At 42.0% G+C, this 20908-nt stretch overlaps 1 protein-coding gene across 2 annotated transcripts in view; it reads right to left on the reverse strand.

Annotated features, from left to right (window-relative positions):
* Positions 1 to 20908, reverse strand: part of LOC102686747 (slit homolog 1 protein) — a 152307-nt gene that overhangs the window by 119984 nt on the left and 11415 nt on the right. For both annotated transcript variants that reach the window (XM_006630917.3, XM_015347701.2), the window contains exons 2-4: positions 14138 to 14209; positions 11652 to 11723; positions 10564 to 10635 (exon numbers count right to left, since the gene is read on the reverse strand). In XM_006630917.3, coding sequence (XP_006630980.2) covers positions 10564 to 10635; positions 11652 to 11723; positions 14138 to 14209 — 216 coding nt within the window. The remainder of the gene's footprint in view (positions 1 to 10563; positions 10636 to 11651; positions 11724 to 14137; positions 14210 to 20908) is intronic.

A 20908-nucleotide genomic window follows, 5' to 3' on the forward strand; every position in this document is an offset into this window, starting at 1 on the left:
ATAGCGCTTTTCTGGACACTCCACTCAAAGCGCTTTACAGGTAATGGGGACTCCCCTCCACTACCACCAATGTGCAGCATCCACCTGGATGATGCGACGGCAGCCATAGTGCGCCAGAACGCTCACCACACATCAGCTATCGGAGAGCAGAGTAATGTAGCCAATTCATAGAGGGGGATTATTAGGAGGCCATGATTGGTAAGGGCCAATGGGAAATTTGGCCAGGACGCTGGGGTTACACCCCTACTCTTTTCGAGAAACGCCCTGGGATTTTTAATGACCACAGAGAGTCAGGACCTTGGTTTTACGTCTCATCCGAAGGACGGCGCCTGTTTACAGTATAGGTTCCCCATCACTATACTGGGGCATTAGGACCCACATGAACCGCAGGGTGAGCGCCCCCTGCTGGCCCCTCTAACACCTCTTCCAACAGTTCAAACTGTTCCTGACCTCTGAAGATCCTTAGTCAAGTTATTTGGATTATTAGGTATTCTGCAGAGGGTGATACTGTATATCCATCCAATAAGTCAATGTCGAACCACTTCTTCCAAATACAGGGTCGCAGGGGAGCCAGGTATAAGGCGGGATACGCCCTGGACAGGGTGCTAGTCTGTTGCAGGTCACACACAGAAACACACTCAGACAAGTGTCAATTTACTTAGAAGCCAATTAACCTACCAGAATGATCCTAGACTGCAGGAGGTAATCGGTGTACCCGGAGGGAACCCGTGCAATCACAGGAAGAACATGCAAACTCCACGCAGATGGTACTCCAGGTCCAGGACCCAGGACCCCAGAGCTGTGAGGCAGCAATGCTTCCCGCTGTGCCACTGTTTGCTAAAACAATCAGAGGTCATTTACAGCTAGAAATATCTTTTGTTTTCTGGTGTTTGGTTTATAGTACACTTCTAAGGGAGCAAATGTCCATTAGTCTTCTGTTTCAGACAGCCTGTAAGTAATGAATAACTTCCGTTTGTACAGGTATGGTAGCTTCTTATCGCAGGATTACCTGGGAATGCTGGTTATAAGGGTAGGCTCGGATGTCGTGTTCTAAAACGTATATATTACTCAGCGAAGGATTTGCCACTTTGTGCCTGTGTGTCTGATCAGCAGTACCCCCTGCTGCTCACAACAACAGGGGCACAAACAGTGGGGAAGGAAAAACGTTCTCTACACATGCACAAGAAAATCCAGTGTTTGTTGTTGGATGAGGCTAGCCTATGGCTCTTTTCCATCTCCTGTGGAGAGGATAATGAGATGAGAGCACCATGCTGCTGCCCAGCAGGTGGGACAGACAGCCAGCATGTAGATAAGGAAGCTGGCAGGACTAGTGGTGGGCTGTAGTGTGCTGAGGAAGTCATTGGTAAAGTGCTGGACAGCAGAGCGCTTAGCAGGTCAGTGCAAGAGTGCTGGTTTACAGGGCATTACAGGGTCCATCGTTAGACTACTGCTTTAAATAGGTCAGTGTTAGTGATGGGTGTTCAGCATGATGCTCAGTAGTAGTTAAGTTGGTGTAATTAAATTTGCTTTTATGGTCACGTTTTATTCTAATAAATGATAATGACAATATATTTTTACAGCTTGTTTCTGGAATGTTAATGAAATAGAAGAGCAGTGCTTCACATTACAGTAACAGAACATTTTGTATATGATGCAATTCTTGAAAAGCAGATTTCTTATTCACACAAGCTGCTGCCTATCCTGTAAATAAGGCATACACTAGTTCAGGAGAAGAAAGAGAGCACGGTCTGAAAGATCCTGAACAGAACAAGGGAGTATTTATGCAAGGTTGGCTGGAAAAAGTTGATGTACTACTCTAGTCCATACCTCCATCAATGCCAGCATCTCATTGGGAATATGCAACAAGAAACCAATGCAGGGAAATTTCAACACTTTAATCAGAGAAAAAGAGCCTTGAGGCATTTTGAAGAGTAAGAAAGAGTAGTTAACGTTGCTGTCTTGCAGTGCTCGGGACCTGGTTTAAATTCCAGCCCTGGGATGTTATCTCTGTGGAGTTTGTATTTTCTCCCCATGTTCATGTGGATTTCCTCCAGGTGCTCTGGTTTCTTCCCACAGTCCAAAGACATGCTGGTACTGTAGGTTAACTGGCTTCTGAGAAAATGGGCCCTGGTATAAGTGGCATGGGTGGTTAGAAAATGGATGGATGGATGAAACAAAATCTAGCTATAATATTTGGATTTATCAATTGTGAATTTCCAGAAGGCAATATACTACAACATACTGCACTGAAATCTTTCCTCCAGAGATTTTGAACAAATGTAGATCCGAACCTGCCTCCCAAAACTTTTCACTTAAAAGACACCAGTCTAGTTTTGCTCCCTGTTAGTGGCACCACTCAGCTGCCCAAAAGATTCATGATTTCAGCAGATTTCAAAGGACCACAGAGAAAGCCAAGACAGTCATTGGAAAAAAGAGAGCAACGACTGAATCGAAGAGCACAAAATATGTTTATGACACCTTTACTTTAGCAGGTAAGTCAATTGCAACCAATGTGTCATTTACAATGACAAAAAAGCAAAACAGGCTTTTAGACACAAGCTAACCAGAAAGAAAGGCAAGAGTTTTTAAAGTGAGGAAAGCACTTCTTCAGAGGAATCCCTGAAAATGCCTTCAAGCCCCTAATTATAAGAGAAATTATAGACATGATGGCATCAACAGCATACCACAAATAGACTTTTTAATGACTCTCTACTCCACAGCAGTGAAAGAAACAGACAGCATGATCACCCCCCCTTTATCAGCCAGCCAAAAACCCGGAGAGAAATTCAGAGATACGATGAGAGAGAGGATGAATGATAGGGAGGGAAGAGGAGGGAAAGAGTCATAAATTACTCCTAATCCAGGGATTCTCTTGTAGTATGTGCATGTGTGGGCATACTTGCTCATTAGATTGTTTGTTTACATATCCAGGAGGAAATGTGGAGCTGTAGTTTTATTGCAGACTGATTTTCAGCAACCGTCTTTTAAGATCAAATTAGCACTTACGGTATCTAGAGAAGTAAATCACTGGAAAAGTAGAAGCACTCCACAAACATCTTGGGCAAAATCAGCGACTTAGACCTCTCTCACTGGAACAGGGAGAGGATGTGAGCCTGGAGGAGCCAACGTGCTCCTGTTCAGCGAAGAGGGTGAACCCATTAGCAGTTCAGGGTCTAGTAAAAACACTGAGCTAAAACCCAAGCAGGTCCCACCAGAGTAGAAGAGAAATGCGCATAGGAAAAAGTGACGAGCTGGAGGCAAAGCTTAGCCTGGAGTCTCGAAAACAAGCATGGCACCAAACCAATCTGTTTTTGCTGGCATTGCCCTCCACATTCCTTCCATCCCTCCGTTCCACAGCACGGGCATGTGTCACCTCAAATCGGAGACTGGAAACCTGGGCCGACCAACTCTAAATTAACTAAATTAGAAAATTGCCTTTGCTGTGGGTACACCTCACAGAGTTGAAAGCTGCATTTTGGTTCATTTTAGTATAACAAATGCAATGTGATGACTTATTCATGCTCTACTCATTCATAATTATGGCTAAACTCTACAATGCAGTTAAGCCGTCATTAGGCTACAAATAAAAATGCCAAGGAGCCCTGTTATAAAAAGCAGGACTTTTCTCTTTCCTCCCAAGCTTAGTTGCTCAGTGTGGGCATGGATGCTCTAGAGATTCCTGCACTACAGCCTCATTCATCACAGCTTTGAAAATCACTCCTGATGCCCATTGATTGAAAGGCTTGATGTTGCAGCCCAGATCGTGAATATTTAACACAGCCAGTCCGTCTCGTGAATTATGAAAGCGGCAGAGACTAGGAATCGACAGGAGAAACACAAACACAGCCCCCTGCGTGCCGCTGTCTGTCTCTCTCTCTCTCCCTCCCTTTTTTTCTCTCTCTGGATGCTTTAGCTGATGGAGTGGTTTTAAAATCACCCCCTTTCGGCTTCCGTTTCCTTCAGATGGTTTTTATAGTGTTGCTGTTTCTCCCACATGCTGTGAAAGTAATAAAACCAGCCAGTGACAAACAATAAAATCCCCTTTTACCACCTGCAAGGAGGGCAGGGGCTGGAACAAGCCAAACACACAACCACCATCTCCACCATGGTCAGCAGAATGAAGCACAGCTCACCACCTCAGAACCTCCTGACACAGTACTGCTAATTTGAAGAGAACGTTCCACAGAATTATTTTACTTTACGTCCCATGGATCTATACTAGGGAAGGAGAATTCACAAGCCTGCTTTCTGTTGAAGAATGAAATCTAAAAGTATTGCCTTAGACAGACAGACTAAAAGAACTAAGTCTTGAACAAAAGTCTGCGATGGGATTTGATTCACAGAAGACCTCCAAGGCCTCAAACTCTATGACGTCAACCCAGCAGAATCAACAGTGAAACATGACCCAGAAGACACCAGTGGAAACTATTTGGAAATATCTAAAACTTTTTTTTACCAGAAGGCACTTCTTTACACAAAGGGTTGTGGGAGTATGGAGCAAGCTACCCTGTCACATTGTTCAAGCCAATACCCTGGCTTCCTTCTTGTAACAACTGGATGGTATTTTTGGGTTTACTGTATGTTACTACCAAACAGTAATTGTTCTTGATCTTACCAGCCTTTCACGTTTCATCAGAATTAAATGATGTTCCTTGCACCCAATCTTTGCAGACTGCAGTCATCGTTGTTCACTGTGACTGGTGTGATTAACACTTCCCAGGCTCAGTTTCTGTCTGTCTGGCTCTGTGCTCATGAGAGAGCCACAGTCTCAGGGGGATTAATGAAGACAGTCTCCATCGCAGGCGGGCCCTGACTGACTGGAATCCTGCCTGACAGGAAGGGATGACAAACAGCTGACCAGGAGACCTTGCTGGGAGCTGTGTTTAATTAACCTGTCACTCCATGAAAAGCAGGGCCTCACAGAGAATCTTTGTGCGTGTGTGCATGTGCGCACATGGGTTTGTACTTTACTCCAGTTACCCCCTTGCCCATCAAACACATTGGTGTTCCTGGGTGATGTGATGTTCTGTCCAAGCAGGTGCTCAGTAATTCTGCTCATGTTGCCCCCTCATCCTCATAGTCACAGTAGGCCTATTGTGTCCCATTTTGTCCTTCGATTTTCATTCAGTAGATGAACCCACAGACAAGAATATTGCCCATCCTAGTCTTCCACATACATTAATGCAACGACACCCACCCCCTTTTTGTAAAATTAAAAGCCAAAGTCAGTGACTGATGGCACAAGGCCAGAAGGTGTCGCTAGTCAACCCCCCTCAGTTGTCACAGCAACCTCGTCCAGGATTCAGAGCCTTCTTCTGCCCTAGCTCTTCGCAGGCAGACCAGCTTTATTGGGTATTTTTCTCCATGAACAACAACAAAAAAAAAGGAAATGACAAACCCGTCTAGAGCTATTAAGAGTCTGCCAGCAACTCACAGCAAGACAGGACCAGAGAACAGGGGGCAGGGGGTGGCCCTGCACTTACAGGCTAAAACACAGGGACCATAGATTTTGCTGCACCTTTCACAGTATAGTGCAGTTTAACTGTCTTTTAGCTTGTCTCTCACCCTGGTGGACCTACTATACTTTAATATTATGTATACTGTAGCCAGCCCCTCTGAACACACAATGACTAATCTAAATGATGTATTTTGATAAAGAAGACTATTCCATGGAATTTGAGAAAAATTCCTACTTGATATGTTTGGTACTCGATCCATTCACTATTTGATTGTTTAATTACAAAGCCTAGCCCTATGCAAATTCATCCCCCTTCTAGGCCACATTGAAGAGTTGTCTGGTTTTCCCAAAGGCTTTTTTGATATCCTGCAGGCCTTAAGCAGCTGTGTGGAGGAGTGGCTCCGGACCCCTGACTAGAATGTTGTAAGCACAAATCTTGGGTGGAGTGCTACTGAAGTACATTTGATCAAGATGCTTCATTTAAACTGCTCTATTTCCTGTTATGCAAGTGGCTATTCACCAGATTGTCATTTTAAATGTGAATTTGCTCTTAGTTATCTGAATAAAGGATTACAGTTAATAAAGGAAAAGAGTAAACTGGCAGTTTTTTTCTGTATCACCCTCAGACAGAATCTGAAGATTGAGGTTGTGTATTTATGACAGGGCTGCTTTTTTAATATACAGAACAATGTGCCATAAATCTCCCTCTAAATCGAAAGCCTGGTTTAAACATGTAAGTAATACAATAAGAGACATTCAATATAAAACTTCAATATTTTTCTGGGTCAGATATACTGTTGATAAGCTAAGAATCTTTTAGTTTCTGAGACTAAGATAATACAGTTCTGTATTTACTGTAAGATATGACCCAAACTGATATTCAGGTGATATTGATTAAATAAAGTACTTGAGAGTAAAAAGTAATTCAACATTATTATAGACAAATGATAAACTTCTTTACAGTGTCACTGTAGTGTACAGCACAGTGATAGACACAGTGATGTTTTTCGTATTTTCAAATGCATGTTTGTGAGAGGGGGATATGACCTCCTTCTCTCTCAGAGCTAGATGTGTACTCTCAGCTTCCTTGCCAGCACTGGTCTGGGAGCTTCTGTGTTTGAGTTTGTGCTGGGGAGGTGGGGAGTTTAAGCTTATGTGTGGTTGTGTTTTTATAAACACGCTTGTGCGTGTTTGTGGTTGTGTGCATCAGGGATGCCAGACAAATTTTTAATTCCTGATAGAGCAAAAGTGCCAAGGGATATAATTCCTGAAACCTTTGAGCTCAAAATGCAACAGACCAAAACCATTGTTCTCTTAATTAAATTAAATCATTTGTTTCCATATCCAATCCCTTTTTTCTATAAGAAGTCTATAACAAAACCATACTGTTATGGTAAATTTAAATGTAAGACAAACTCATTTAATTCATTTTAGTTTAAAAAAATGTTGTCTCTACATAAGCCAACATTACATTTTAAGCTTGCTACCATAATTGGCAAATTGAGTTAAACTGAGATAATAATATCTTCTGGCTGACACAATTGCAATGCAAAAAGATAATCATAAAACTTGCAAAAGAACATTTCGGTTCCTGTATTTCGATATTCAGTTCCTGTAACAAGTTATACCAGATATTTTCATTCCACTAATTCCTATGTAGTATTAATAGAATTTGCAAAGGAACCACTTGTAGCTGACATTGTAGATTTAGTATTCTTTTCCTGAACAGAAAGGAAAAAAAAAACATTTTATATTAAAAATATTACAGAAAGGAAATCATTGCAGTTATTTTTATTTTGAAGCTCAGGTAAAATGTTGGCTCAAAAAGACTCACATCTCACTTTTTTCCCAAAATAAAAAGGATACAAAGAGAAACTTCAAAGTCGCCCAACATTTTGCCCAGAAACAATTCATCTCTGAACTGACATGCATGAAAAACAAAGAAAGTATCCCCTTCTTTTTTAAAAACCCTAATCCTTTCCGCATGCCTGTCACGCACACCTTCAAACAACATGTAATTAACCTGTCATTTTCTGTTCGAGGTCTTTGTGTGTTTGGTTCCTGATGTTGTTGAGCACTTGCATGGAAGAAGCCGCTATGAGTGGCTGCTTGTGCCCCCAGCTTCACAGGCAGGTGAAAAGTGCTTTTGTGATCTTATTTTAAGGTCTCCTAGCCAAGGTGAAGATGTACCTGTTTGCTCTCATGAACACCTTGAGTGCACCTTTTGTGTGTTTTGTTTCACCGCGGAAAACCATGGACTAAGCGCAATACTAAACCCCAAACGGACGCTGTGTGTGACATAGCATGTTTGTCTGTTGCTTGTTTTTTTAACACTGTGGTAACCACGGCTTCACAGGACAAGCCCTTGCAGAGCAACCCGAGCAGACAATAAATCCCGCTCCCTGATCCCTCCTTTCCAGATGCTAAACCCTGGGGCACCTATCTTGCATGCTGGCCCTCCCCCAAGTCTGTAGCTTTTGTGCTACGAACATGCACAGGGCACCCTAATTACAGACAGAGGAGACAAGATTACAGAGACTGCACTGCCGAGTTGGGGGGTTCCAACAGGTCGTTAACGATGATTAACGCCAGCAGGCTCCGTTGCTTATTGTTCCAAGGAATCGCATTCCTCCAACTCCACTTCCCAGGCTTTCTAACATTCCAAAGAGGGGTCATGTCCCAGAACACTTCACTCGTCTTTAACCTTCAATTTTCTTTCAGCGCCTTGAAGATCCCTCATGTTACATTGAGCTCTACAAACGAGGCTACCTTACTAAAACTGGGTGAAGTTCTCTATTAAGCACTGACCAATGCTGTAAACGGCCTCACCCACAGAACTATACTGGTATTCAATGATACCTTCCTCCTGGAAAGGATGCCTTTGAAAGATGAATTACCAACTGAATGTGATGAGGCAGATTGTGTCACAGCGTAATGTGCATAATGGCTATTGCCTAATTCTCGCAATTGCTTTTTAATTAAGAAAACCTGTAACCTGTCACTACTGACATCCCTTGAGGCAGTGTGGTGCAGAAGGAAAACCAAGTCAAGCAAGAAGATCTTCCCAGTCTCATCCCGACAGCCCTACTCGCTGGATGGCGGTGCAATGATACAATAGGAATGGCCACCCTGACACTTTGCAATCCAGTATCCCACAAATCTTCTTTATAGCATATGCCTGCTTTATTTAGTAAGGCTAAAAAAAACAGCCATCTAATCCCCGGTGAGAGAGGAAACATCTGGGGTAATGTATAGCCTAGGGGCAGCAGTCTTTACATTAAATGCTCTCGTTAAGGCTATTAAAAAATAGACATTAACAAGCCATACTGAGCACTTCAGTGCAAGTATAAAGGCAAATGTCCTCATGAGAATAGAAGCTTTTTATCAGTAGTAAAGCTAAATGAAGTAGAAGCATAACAGTATAAACTTCAGGAAAGCTGCATGAGGAAGTCATTCCAATCTGAAATAAAATTGCCCAATTCCCATTCCTGCCATTCCAGAATGCTCATATTGCTTCGCTATTGAAAAGAAAACACCTGACAGCTCAGCTACACGCAGCTACAGTGTGATAATGTCAAGGTAAGTCACACAAGAAATAATTCGCACAGTGACTCACTTAACATGAACATACAGTATGTAACCTTTACTGCCAAACATAATCCCCATCACTCATATACTGTACACTCCCTTACATATACCATTAATAAAATTATGTCCTAACCCTTGCAGTAAAGCTAATAGATTATTTCCCTTAACTGGAACTGCATTGCATTCACATTCCTGCAAATGTGAGATCTGCACAACAAACTAAATGTATTTATTAAAAGAAGCAAACGACAACCTTAACTTCAAGAGAAAGCACCGATACAAAGAGAATCACTTAGAATGTAACTGCTAAATCCATGCCTGTTGAACCACAGTAAACTATTTTAGGGGGTGTTGCTGCACAGGGCTGGGTCAGGGCTTTCTCTCTCACCTGTCAAAGAAGCAGATAATCACTTGAGAGAAAGCTCTGGTGTTCAGACTGACTGAACAACCTGAGCTGAAATTATAAGGAGTTGGATAAATAGTTGATTCTGACTTTCCATCAAAGAACCAGTTCTTACTTAAAAATGCAGAACAAGGCTATTCTCTCAGCAAGATGGAGAAGTAAAATAACAAATCAAGCCCTTCCAGCAACCTATGAAGAAATAAACCATGTAGATAAGAGATATGGTGAATATCTCCTGCTTTCACCAGAGAATGTATTCATAAACTGGATATGTGGAATGGTAAAAGACAAGACCAAAATAAATTTGGACAACTAAATTAATAGGTAGTCAACTGCCAACTGGTTATCCTAATTTCCTGTACTCTTGCTAATTATAATCCTTTAAAAAAGCATCAACAGCAAATGACCGATCTTCAGGTAAAGATCTCACCACTTGTTGCACAAAACAAAAAACTTTATTTCATGTACAGGGATGTTTCATACATAAACAGACAGGCTTGGCTTCCAAGCCAGCATAATTTTTCACAAAAACAGGAGTGCAGAAAGGTCACATCTTTCCCCTGGCCTTGAAGTACAGAGTGATCGCATGTGCAGATGCAAAAATCAACAACAAACAGTCAGAAAAAAATTGAAGCAATCCCTCAGTCCACCTCTTATTTCTAGGTGCTATGAAAGTAGAGATTAGAAAGCACGCTATTTGGTCTCTTGTATAAAGGCTGCATGAATCTGTCACCCATTATCATAGGGGTTTGACTTTCCTACTGCACACTAACAACACGGCAGTGTTGGAGGGTTCAGCAAGGCAGATGCATGCAGATTTAAGATTTAATAGGGTCATCTTTTTCCGCAATTAGACCAAATTTGCAATATTTGCAACAATTGGTGAATGGAAGACTTTATAGTGTTCATTCTTTAAGAGGAAAATAAATAGTAACCATAAAACACCTGGAAGCTATGCACGAAAATTGCTTTTTATGTAAGAACATCATATTTTGACAAAATTGCAGTTAAACGAAGATAATCCTGGACACCAGCAGACCTTCAACCTCTACTTCCAGAGCACCACAGTTCGGGGAGTGCTAAGGGAGAGAAAGGGGAAGACAGCTTTACTCACAGCCGGGAGATAGCTGCATTCTTCTGGAACAGCATCTCCGGGAGCTGGTGGAGCTGATTACGGTTTAGTCGACTGAGGGAAGAGGAGGGAAAAAGCGAAGGGTGAGTTACTCTCAGTGATTCACGTGGTGTGATGCAGGTGTTGTCGTCTGTGTGGACTGGAAAATCTACATGACATTGGAACAAGGCCCTGCCTCAGCAGATGTGGTCTGGTTTGAATAATCAAAGGTCTGTATAGATCATTACACGGAAGACATTTGCATCTTTCAGATTTGGACAGAAAAGACACTGGAAAAACTTTAACTTTTTTGAGCAATGGCCATTTTAACATTGTTGAGGATAAGCTGAATTGAATAGATCAGATATTTTCATTCTAAGGCAGTGGCAATGCAGGCCTTATGAGCTTGCTTCAGAACTAGTTCACCTGAAGCAATAAGCAACTGGACTCCTTCATACAGTATAAACCCTGGATGTTAATTTGCATGATTAAAATTCCAGGGTGGCACATAAATGGTAATCAACCATGATTACCATACAAATAAGCATCTTCAATTTATGCAGAATTTCAATCCATTTTAAAGCTATACAAAAACCTGAGTGACTATTGGCACTTGCTAGCAACAAACCTAAACATTTGCTGACATGTCTGCTTAAGAATAGAAGACAACAACAAAAAAAAATCTAAATGCATGGAGCTGAAGTACCTTGTGTACAACTGTGCCTGCCTTAAGGATTAGGAGATATCTCAGTTTCAGTGAGGTTTAGGAAATATTTTACATCAGGGCTATCATACAATATTTTACTTTACATCAGGGCTATCAGAAATCTTAGCATTCAAGTGAAAGTAAGGATTAGGGTTTGAGGAGAGATTTTAGGATTACAGTGAAGTTTAGAATTAGGTCTAAAAGAGATATCTAAGAGTTACGATGAGGGTTAGGGAAAATTTTAGGATTACAGTGAGGATTAAAAGAAAATATAGGCTTACAGTGAATATGAGGGATAGGAAGTGAAGATTTGACAAGATCCTCAGATATTGTTGGAGATGAAACAGTTTATGAGGTTTTTAACAACAAAAGCCGAAGCACTTACAGTCTCTCAAGCTCCTTCATGTCATCAAATGCCCCTCGCTCGATTGTTCCAATCTGGTTTTCCATCAACTGTCTGCAGAGACAAAAGTGAGACGAAACTGACTTTGAGGAGTGACAGGACAGAAAAGCCTGTTAGAGATGAGTGCAGTAGAGTGTTGCATGTTGCCTGTTCAGAAGTGGTACCAACTGGTTTCACAAACATAAACAAACACAAAGGGCTTTTAAATCATCTGGATTGTTTTAATTGTTTATTGTTTATTCTTACAGATGGAAACCCTTCATCTATTTCCTCTAGGAAATGTCTTATATTTTTGGGGTTTTTCTTTCTAGGTTTCACTCATTCAGATTTTTCTTAACTCCCCTAATTGGGTACTGGAGTATTCTTCTCAAAACACATCATGTTACCCCATCAATATACCCACTTCATTTATCACTTCACACAATCAGCACAGATCTTCCACTCCTTTTGCATCTTCTGCAAGTGCACTCCCTGTCTTCACAAACACCCCTTCAATCTTTCATCTCTAACTGTACTGGCTGATCCTGTTTGGCCAGGGACATCTCTACATCTTCATCCGTCACCACTTGTGCCCCTGAGACAGCAGCTATCCATTTGTCATTCTCTCTTTCATGTCTCATGAACGGACCTCCAAGTACAGACCACCTGCCCAGCATTTGTGATGCCCATCAGTATAGCCAGGCCTGCTATGTGGCCTGGTGTTGCCAAGAGAGAAGGTGCTTCAGTGATCAGAACATGTGGACTTGAAAGATTCAGTAGCTTTCGGAAGAGCGTGGCCAAAGGGTCTGGGCTGAGAGAATGAGGAGCAGTGTCGTCAGGAGATTTTGGGCAAAGGGATGCGGATGCAGTGTGGGCTGGTGGTCAGGGCTGTAAACATCAAAAAGGAAACTGGCTGTACGAACACATTTGTTACAGGGTGTGCCAAAATAAGCACACAGAAAAGGTGGGTTGGATGCATTTTAATAATAAGTGTCAGACATATTAACAAGCTTTGAACAGACAAGAAGGTTACTTCGTCAAGGGATAAATACAAATATTGTTACATTCCATTCCAGATATCAAGCCGAATGAATTTAGTTATATCCCAGACACGCATCAAACATTAAAAACAACTCCCTGTGATAGACTCTTGATCTTTTTAAAGTTTCACACACATTAATAGTGTGTTTCAAAATATGTACCGACAGCAAAAGTCTGCTTTACTTTAGAATTTCTTAAATTAACATGTTCAAACACCGTAACATTTCCCCAAAGGTACCAATGAAAGTAACACGTCAAAAAGTACAGATGGGCGACAGTGAACCTTTTCAGTTTTCTTTTTGAGGGTGGGAATGGGAAGTTAGCGTAAAACAAAATTCTTTATAGAGATGTGGGGAAGGTTTGTGTTCTGCATTGAGGGCTGCAGGTCTGTAGTGTAAACACAGGGCCACAGGCTTTGGCACTCCTCCTTCCAGGGCTTTTGCTCAGAAGTGGAAGTTTAGGCCCCCATTAGCCTGGGAGCTGCTGACGTCCAGAGGTCAGTAACACAAGAGCCGGGTGCACTGCACTCTTCCTGGCTGTGTTTTACCTCAGCGTTAATCATGTTAACAGCCTCGCTGTAACCTTAGTGGCCAGGGAGGGCTGGGTATTCCTTGGAGAGTCAGGGTTTTACAACCAGATAAACCTTGAGAAAGCTCAGAGGTTGTTGTAAGGGATTGTTTCCGGCTTTCCTGTGACAAGACAACAACCAACCTGAATTTATGACCCTGGGCTACGAGGCCCACGGGTATGATGGTCACAGCGGTGCTGTCAAGCTGTGCTTGTTGAATAAAAAGACATCAACTTTCCTTACATTAGAGATGTGACATATGCACAATGTACAAACCAGACACTGCACATGATGGATCTGTGCATGATGCCATACAGAAACCTGCTTATACTCTAAGCAATGATGAACGGTGAGGATAATGAGACCATTCTCATTTAAGAGTCCTTATTTCAACAGGCTGTGGGTCGGTGCATAATAATATACCCTGTCCTCTTGGGATTTTCATTAATTTAAACTACAGGGATCATAAGAGCTGCAATTAAACTAGGGGAGAGTACTTTTAAGCATTTCTTTACATTCGTTGATTTTCTGAATGATAATATATTTGTGGTGTGATAACCTTTCTTATAAGTGCATTGTATTGCAGCAGACAGCACTGCGAAGTGCTGTGCATTAATGTGATATACTGTATTTTTCAGCACTTCTGATGGGATGAAATAACAGCCAAAAAAAGTTCTAATGGATTTTAGTGTAGACCCCCCTCTGTTTGCTGTTAATAGCCCATGCAATTCAACCCCATGTTTCCCATGGTGCACTTACTGTATAAAGTGGTCAAGTGACTACTGAATCACTTCCTATTTATATTGCATACGCACACAAACTCACACAGCCATTACATATTTATAAATATAAACAAATAAATAAAAAAGAAATTACTTACAGGACTCTGAGGTACTTTAGCCCAGAAAAGTCATTCTTATTGATGCGAGTGATGTTATTTCCATTCAGCTCCCTGTAAAAGAAGACATTAAATATTTAACAATCACACTCTCTCTCTGGGCTCATACAATACTTCCAGTCAGGCTGCAAGAGGAATGCAATATTTCTGCCTATTGATACCTGGTGTCACTGATTTCTGCTCTCTGCTGGCTGTGTGCCAGGATTTTTATGAGAAACATAAATTGGGACTCTCATATGAAGGGTAATGCCACAGTACTGTACGTCTGGCCACCCTCTGCACTGCAAGGAACAACCATATGAGCAGCACAAACAGAGCCAACAAATATTCACTAGCAGAGCAATTGAAATGTCTTCTACCAAAAAAAAAACAGTTAGCAAATGCAAATTGTATTACCTAAGCCCTTCTCTGACAGCATGTCTCAGTTTATTTGGCCTGACAGAGGTCCCTGGTCAGGGCAAAATTATTTCCTTGGGACATTTTAGGACTTTTCTCACCTCAGGGCTAATAAATGTTCACAGCATTTAATTGCTCCGTCATGACTCAATATTCCTCAGGCTAACGCTACACGTGGATTCTGTGCAGAATTCTGACAAACACAGCTCCGTGTCTTCGAAGGAGTGAGCACACAGGACAACACTGGCTTCTGTTCCTAGTTTGTCTGACTCAGCCTCAGTGACAGCCTGGCCTCCTTTCCGACACAGCAACATAAGGAAAACAGAGATCTGCATCGTCTTCACTTTATTTCTAATACTACAAAATACAAAAAGGAGTGGAAACAGAGATGCTGAAGTGCAAAAAGGGAGCAGGCAGCAATTTTGCAAAATGCAGAATTTACTGTACATCCTGTTACAATAATTCATGCGTTACCAAGCACTAAGTGGAATGTTTGCTCAGTGGATTCTCACTCAGTTCTCTGTGGAGGTACCATAGCCTGTTTGCACATTTAGTTGTGATGCCAGCGCCAGTCACACAAAGGGCATTTGTTTAACTCAATCTGGTTTGTGCTAATAGGACTTAAGCCACATGAACCTTCCAGAGAGCGAGATGGTGAGAAACTGAGTGAGTTCGCAGTGGGCAGCAGCTGCCTGGATGAGAAAGAAGGTGTGTGGCAGATTGTCTGGCAAAGGAAGAGACACCCAGTCAAGAGGCTGCAGACTCTCTCCCTTTGCTTTGGTCACACACCCCCTCCAACACACACACCTAGCGCCCACACCAAAGTGCTTTTTCAGCTCACCATTTTCGATCAGCATCTACCATTTCCCCTCCCGCAAGACATTCCCTGCTAAAATGCAGAGTTCCGAAAGCGCGGCTGGGAGCTACGTTCCAGCAATTTTCTCTGTACGCTCAAACTCACTTATAATGACCACTCCTGGGACCATCTGAAAGTGGTCATTACAGACAGATGGCCGATATACACAGGTGCGTTAACGGCAGGAAAATAAATAATACACCAGGATTCATTAGTGGAGGCTGATACACATGTGGCATTTAATACAGGTGGTTAATCGGCACAGAACATGAGTTCCAAAGGGCAGATCTACAGGGTGGCCTGTGCTGATCACACCATGGGGACCACAAGGACATAATAAACTTGAAAATATTTTTTTAAATCAGTAACATGCCCGGTGCATGAAATTTCATAACTGCATGTTGAAAATATTTGTTGTTTGAATAGTTTTAACATTTGGCAAGTTAAACTTCTAATATGCGCTGGCTGTTCACGTCAATACAAAAGGCAGCTGTTTTTCTCTTTTTTCTTATTAACTGTAATTGTGCTTATGAGAAGTTAAATACAGTTATAATAAGGCATAGCTCTTTGCAAAACAACAACTGAGAGCAACTGTGGTCTTCTAGTGCAGTAGTCCTCCTGGATTTGTAGCTGAATTTAAAGCACCATTCTTACAAATCAGGGCACAAAGCCTAATTTGTTTAGTTTAGTGGGCAACTCATGCAGAGAAATATTTGACAACTCAAGAGGAACAAAAAACAGAAACACTGTCAATCTTCAAAGAACAGGCTCATCGTTTATTAAAAAAAAATGACAGCTCCAGCACATTTTTTCCTTGTATGTTACCAAAGACCTTTATACTTTAATCCACATAACCAACATCTCTTCTTCTGAGACATAACCAATCAGTCTCCACAATTCTTGCAAAGATGTAAACTCATCGTGTCATAATTTTTACTGCCATACATATTTTAAATGGTAGCTCCCCTTTTGAGATGATCTCCACACTGCATTATGAAGATTTCATTCCACAATCAGCATTCAGAGAAGCATTACATTTATCAACAGTTTCTCCTGGTTAGGAATGCTGAGCACATCTGGATTTGACATTGACTTTTTCAATTCTACTCTCTTGTCTTCATTTTGGTATGAGGGAGAGCAACGTAAATCAGGCGTTGCACATTTGGTAAATCAAATCATGACATGCTGAATTGATACATGTATTTGTTTTAATCCCTCACCGTATTTCAATTGGAAATCTTGAGCCAACGCTTTGAACTGCAACAAGTGAGAAAATGTGTTTGAACTCCAGCCAAGCCTGGAATACACTTTAATAGTAAGACTTAAAATATTCCAAATAGCCTGTACAGTACATACAGTACATTCACAGAAAACATAGGCACTGCACAGGTGTGATATGCATCAGCTGTCTAGCTGTCACAGATGCTGCTAGAAAATGTACAAGCACATTGCTGGCCTTCAAAGATTTTATCTGTCAAAGAAACCCGCGAATGACAGTTTGAGCTGAGTAAGGGGCTGTAACATGCTCACTCCCCATCCTGATTGTGGCAAAAACTGCCTGATGAAAATGCTGAGAATCTAATTCTGTTTCGTTCTGCCATCTGTTGGAAATCTCAAAGCAAAAGAAGAAACCAGACCTGTTCTGAATTGTTACATGAAATGCAATTTGAGACCAGAGGAGGAAAAAAAAAAACAAACCGTGCAAAAAAACGACTCCATGCGACCGTGTCCAGAAAGCCTGTTGTATCTGGGTTATTTCCAAGCTCAATATTCTGTCTGCCGCAGAGACGTTTGTTAAGAACAGCTTTAGGCTGGCAGGGGCAGAGGAAAGAGGATGATATGGGTCAGTGTGCTTTTGTGTACCAAGCACCTTGCCGGGGAAACAAACTGGCTTTGAAGAAAAGTCTTTTTGTCTTTGCTTGTTGCTGAGGCTTGCACCTTACATTTTCAGCTTTCTTCTGAGTACTGACTGTTCAGTTTTCTGTATGTTTTTTTTAATCAGTATCGATGTTTCTTCAGTGCTTCTGGATTTTAAACAACTTTGCTCTTTGCGTTCCACAGTATATGAGAAGGCTTCAATAGGGGCTTTTTCTGGCTAAGTATAAACTGAGTAGTCATAATTAAAAGGGTGACAGGAGAAAGAGAACCTAGTAAAATGTTAGCTAGCAACCAAAGCTGCTGTTTTTGTATATTATGATTCATCGTGTAGTGTATCTTAATATACCATCTCCTGGTCTGAAAAAAATGAACGAGTATTTAAACCAATACACCCTCTATAGAAGCAAGGTTGATAAAAATCCCATCACTGCAAAGTTGTGAGGAAACACCAGCTGCAGAGTTTTGATCTTTAAGTCTGCTTTCCTTATGTTAAATTGCTATGCAGACCTTTGCAAGGATCATCTGCTCTACGTCTGAAGGAATTCTCGAAACAGAAGACAATAACGGGCTAACAAGAGAGGTTATGTGTGGGAACGCAGAACAACAGCACTCTCGATAAAAAGTACATTCTGGAATTCACTTCCAACAGATTATCAAAGGTTAAGTGTCTTCAAACTCTTTTGCAACAAACTCAAGATTTGTTTCAAACTAAATCAGCTGTGTAATTATTATGTTACTGAGGGTGTACTAAAAACGCAATTGCATAAGGTAAGAGTTGTCACAAACCCCCAGAAGACTTAAGGGAACCCCAAAACACTGATGTGGATTCCTTCAATGATGGAGCTATTGAAGTGTGAGCTTTCTGTGGTTGGTTCAGATATGCCGACTTCTGCAGGAACCAATCGGAAAATGTGTGCTGTAGATATAGAGCAGAGCAAATGAGCTGTGCATAGTGTATGATGCAGGCAATGGAAGTTGGCGAACAGATGGCAGTACAACCACCCAACCCTGGACCGCTGGTGCCTGTGACTCTGTGGTGGACAGAAAAAGACACTGCACTGACCCTTAAGGAGCTGAACAGTGCTGATGAGAAAATTGTGCACGAACCAGTCGTGTGGGATCGTGTTGATGATTTCTGAATGGATGAGGACGGATTTCAAGCAGAACCCCCAAAAGAAGAGTCAAGGGCCACCACCACACAAGATGAATTCCAGCAGAGGTTCGGGGGGGTGGTTAAGGGAGGAGGAAGTCCATCTCCATGGTAGAGCAGGGTGCGATCAGGGACAGCAAGGCCTGAGAATAAGGAGCCCTGACCCAGTGCAGACAGACACCGTGTGCCCGGGGGCAGAGTGGACATCAGCAACTGGGCCGCTTCTAAGGGGACAGCGGAAAAAAAAGAAGACAAAACCATGAAGAAAAGCTGCAGCTGTAACTGCACTGGATTGGACGCTCAACCAGAAATGACCGGGGGGAGAGTGGAATGAGAGGAGATGGTGAAAAGAGAGGGGATGGAGAGGCTGTGGTTGTTCCGGGGTTCCAGGGAGGATTGACAACATCAGAGGAGCTGGGAAAAAGAGGAGACAGCATGGCAGGAGCAGCAGGACAGCATGTCTTCTGTGGAGGGGTTAAGGTTGAAAAACTGCATGGCTGAGAAGAGGCAAGAGAAAGGTCAGCAAGAGTGAGAAGATGATGAGGTACAGTCGGTCCAGCAGTACCATGTGCACAGGACATCAGCTGCCCATCCACGACGAGACCAAAAGAGAGTTGTGGAACCTCTGCTCAACAATACCATGTATGGGAATAAATTATCTTTATACGACCATACACTCTTTTTGCAGAGAATAAGAGTACATTGCATTCTTGTATGTGTGTCTTAAGTATTGAATTTCCACTGCTAATCACAGATATGACTGGAACTGACAGGTCAGTGAGGTAAGGAGAGAGTGCTTCCACCCTCTGGCCTAGGAAAACAGAGGTGACAGCCAAGAAATAGCTCAGGAAGGCCGTGAGAGCTCAGAATGCCATACAGAACCTATCTGGACAGTGGATATTGAAAGTAAATATACAAATCAAAGAGCCTAATTTAACATGGACAAGAAGATAAAGTTACCCCAGTTTAATTGAAGGCATTTCTAGTCTTGGAAAACAAAAAACAAAACATTGTGAAACAACATTGTTTCTGATGTTAAAATGCCAAGGAATGTCAGAGCTTATTTCAATGGAATGGATTTTAAAAACTTATAACATCTTATTTTCTGAACCAAGATTTGACTATTCCAATTCAGTTGCAAGTCCATTTCTGCCTTTTCTCAGCTTTTAGATAATTGACTGCCTTTTTTTCTCATATGAAGATAATTTGAACAACTATTCTGTGCCAACGGGAATGAAATATCAAGATGGACTTCAGGCTATGAGGAGTCCTGGAAGAGGAAATTGCCCTGGGAAATGAAGAAGCTAAATGTAACCACAAAAAAACAGATTGTCCTGACACATACAGGCAAGAATTGCCTGATTTATGCTTAGACAGATTTCAGGTTCTTTTTTTACTTTCCAAAGCCATGACTAACACCATCCTCTCAAATGAGCAACGTTACCAGCACAGCTTTAGGCCTTGACTTCTTAATACCCTTGACAATGGAGGACAGGAGCTTACTGAGTCTGGGAAGCCTGAGTCTAAATGAGCTGAGACCCTGGTGGTCTAGTGGGTAGGATTCAGCACTTGCACTGTTGTGGCCTGTCTTCAATTGCTGGTCACATAAGATGGTGATCCGTGTTTTTGCAAGATGGGTTGAGGGGCTTTTCTCATTTGCCACCATTCTTAGAGGCTCAAGGGTAAAGGACCACTAAAGTATGAACAGGAGCCACGGAAAATAGGGTGACAAAGATAGTTAAAAGGTCAAAAATAGTTTTCACCTATTTCAAGAAACAAAGGCCTAATTTGATGACATGCAATCAGCTAAACGTACTGTAACTGCTTTTCCCAATGCAATCTTTCTCACCTATGAGTCTCAGCACTGCACAGGTAGTGTGGCTTTCAACCCAGAATTGTCTCTGTGGTGGGCTAGGTCCTCTCTAATGACTGTGTGCACATCTTTCTCTCCTTCTAGTTTTGTAATTTTAGTAAATTGTTAAAGTCACATTGTACCTGCGTTTCTCTATTTTAATTTGATTTAAAAGTGTCCCAGTCCTGTAAAGGAGCTCACCTGAGCACAGGCCGAGCTCTATAATCCAGGTTTGACAGGTTTGAGCCGGGGTCATGTCACTATCTGACTGTGATTGGGATTCCCCAGATGGTGATGCACAATTGGCTAAGAGCCACTGACCAGAGGGTGGAATTAGCCTGCCAGGGTTCACTCTGCTCTCTGTGTAGCCTCCTGGGTGCTTTCCGGCGCAGTGCTGTCAGTGAGTGACATGCCTCTTCAGTGACTGTCACTCTGCCTCCTGTACCGAGCTGTGAGACGGTAACCGACAAGGGCCTGGAAGATTGGAGGAGTCCGGCTACATTTCCTCCTCCTTCTTCTGTGGGTGAAGTTCCGGGGTTCATAGCTGAGATGTGAAAAACACACTTTTGGGTTTACAAATTGAGTAGCAAAAAATATTTAAAGATTCTGACTTAAACAAAA

The sequence above is a fragment of the Lepisosteus oculatus genome, chromosome 4 (assembly GCF_040954835.1).
Source record: "Lepisosteus oculatus isolate fLepOcu1 chromosome 4, fLepOcu1.hap2, whole genome shotgun sequence".
Classification (NCBI taxonomy): Eukaryota; Metazoa; Chordata; class Actinopteri; order Semionotiformes; family Lepisosteidae; genus Lepisosteus; species Lepisosteus oculatus.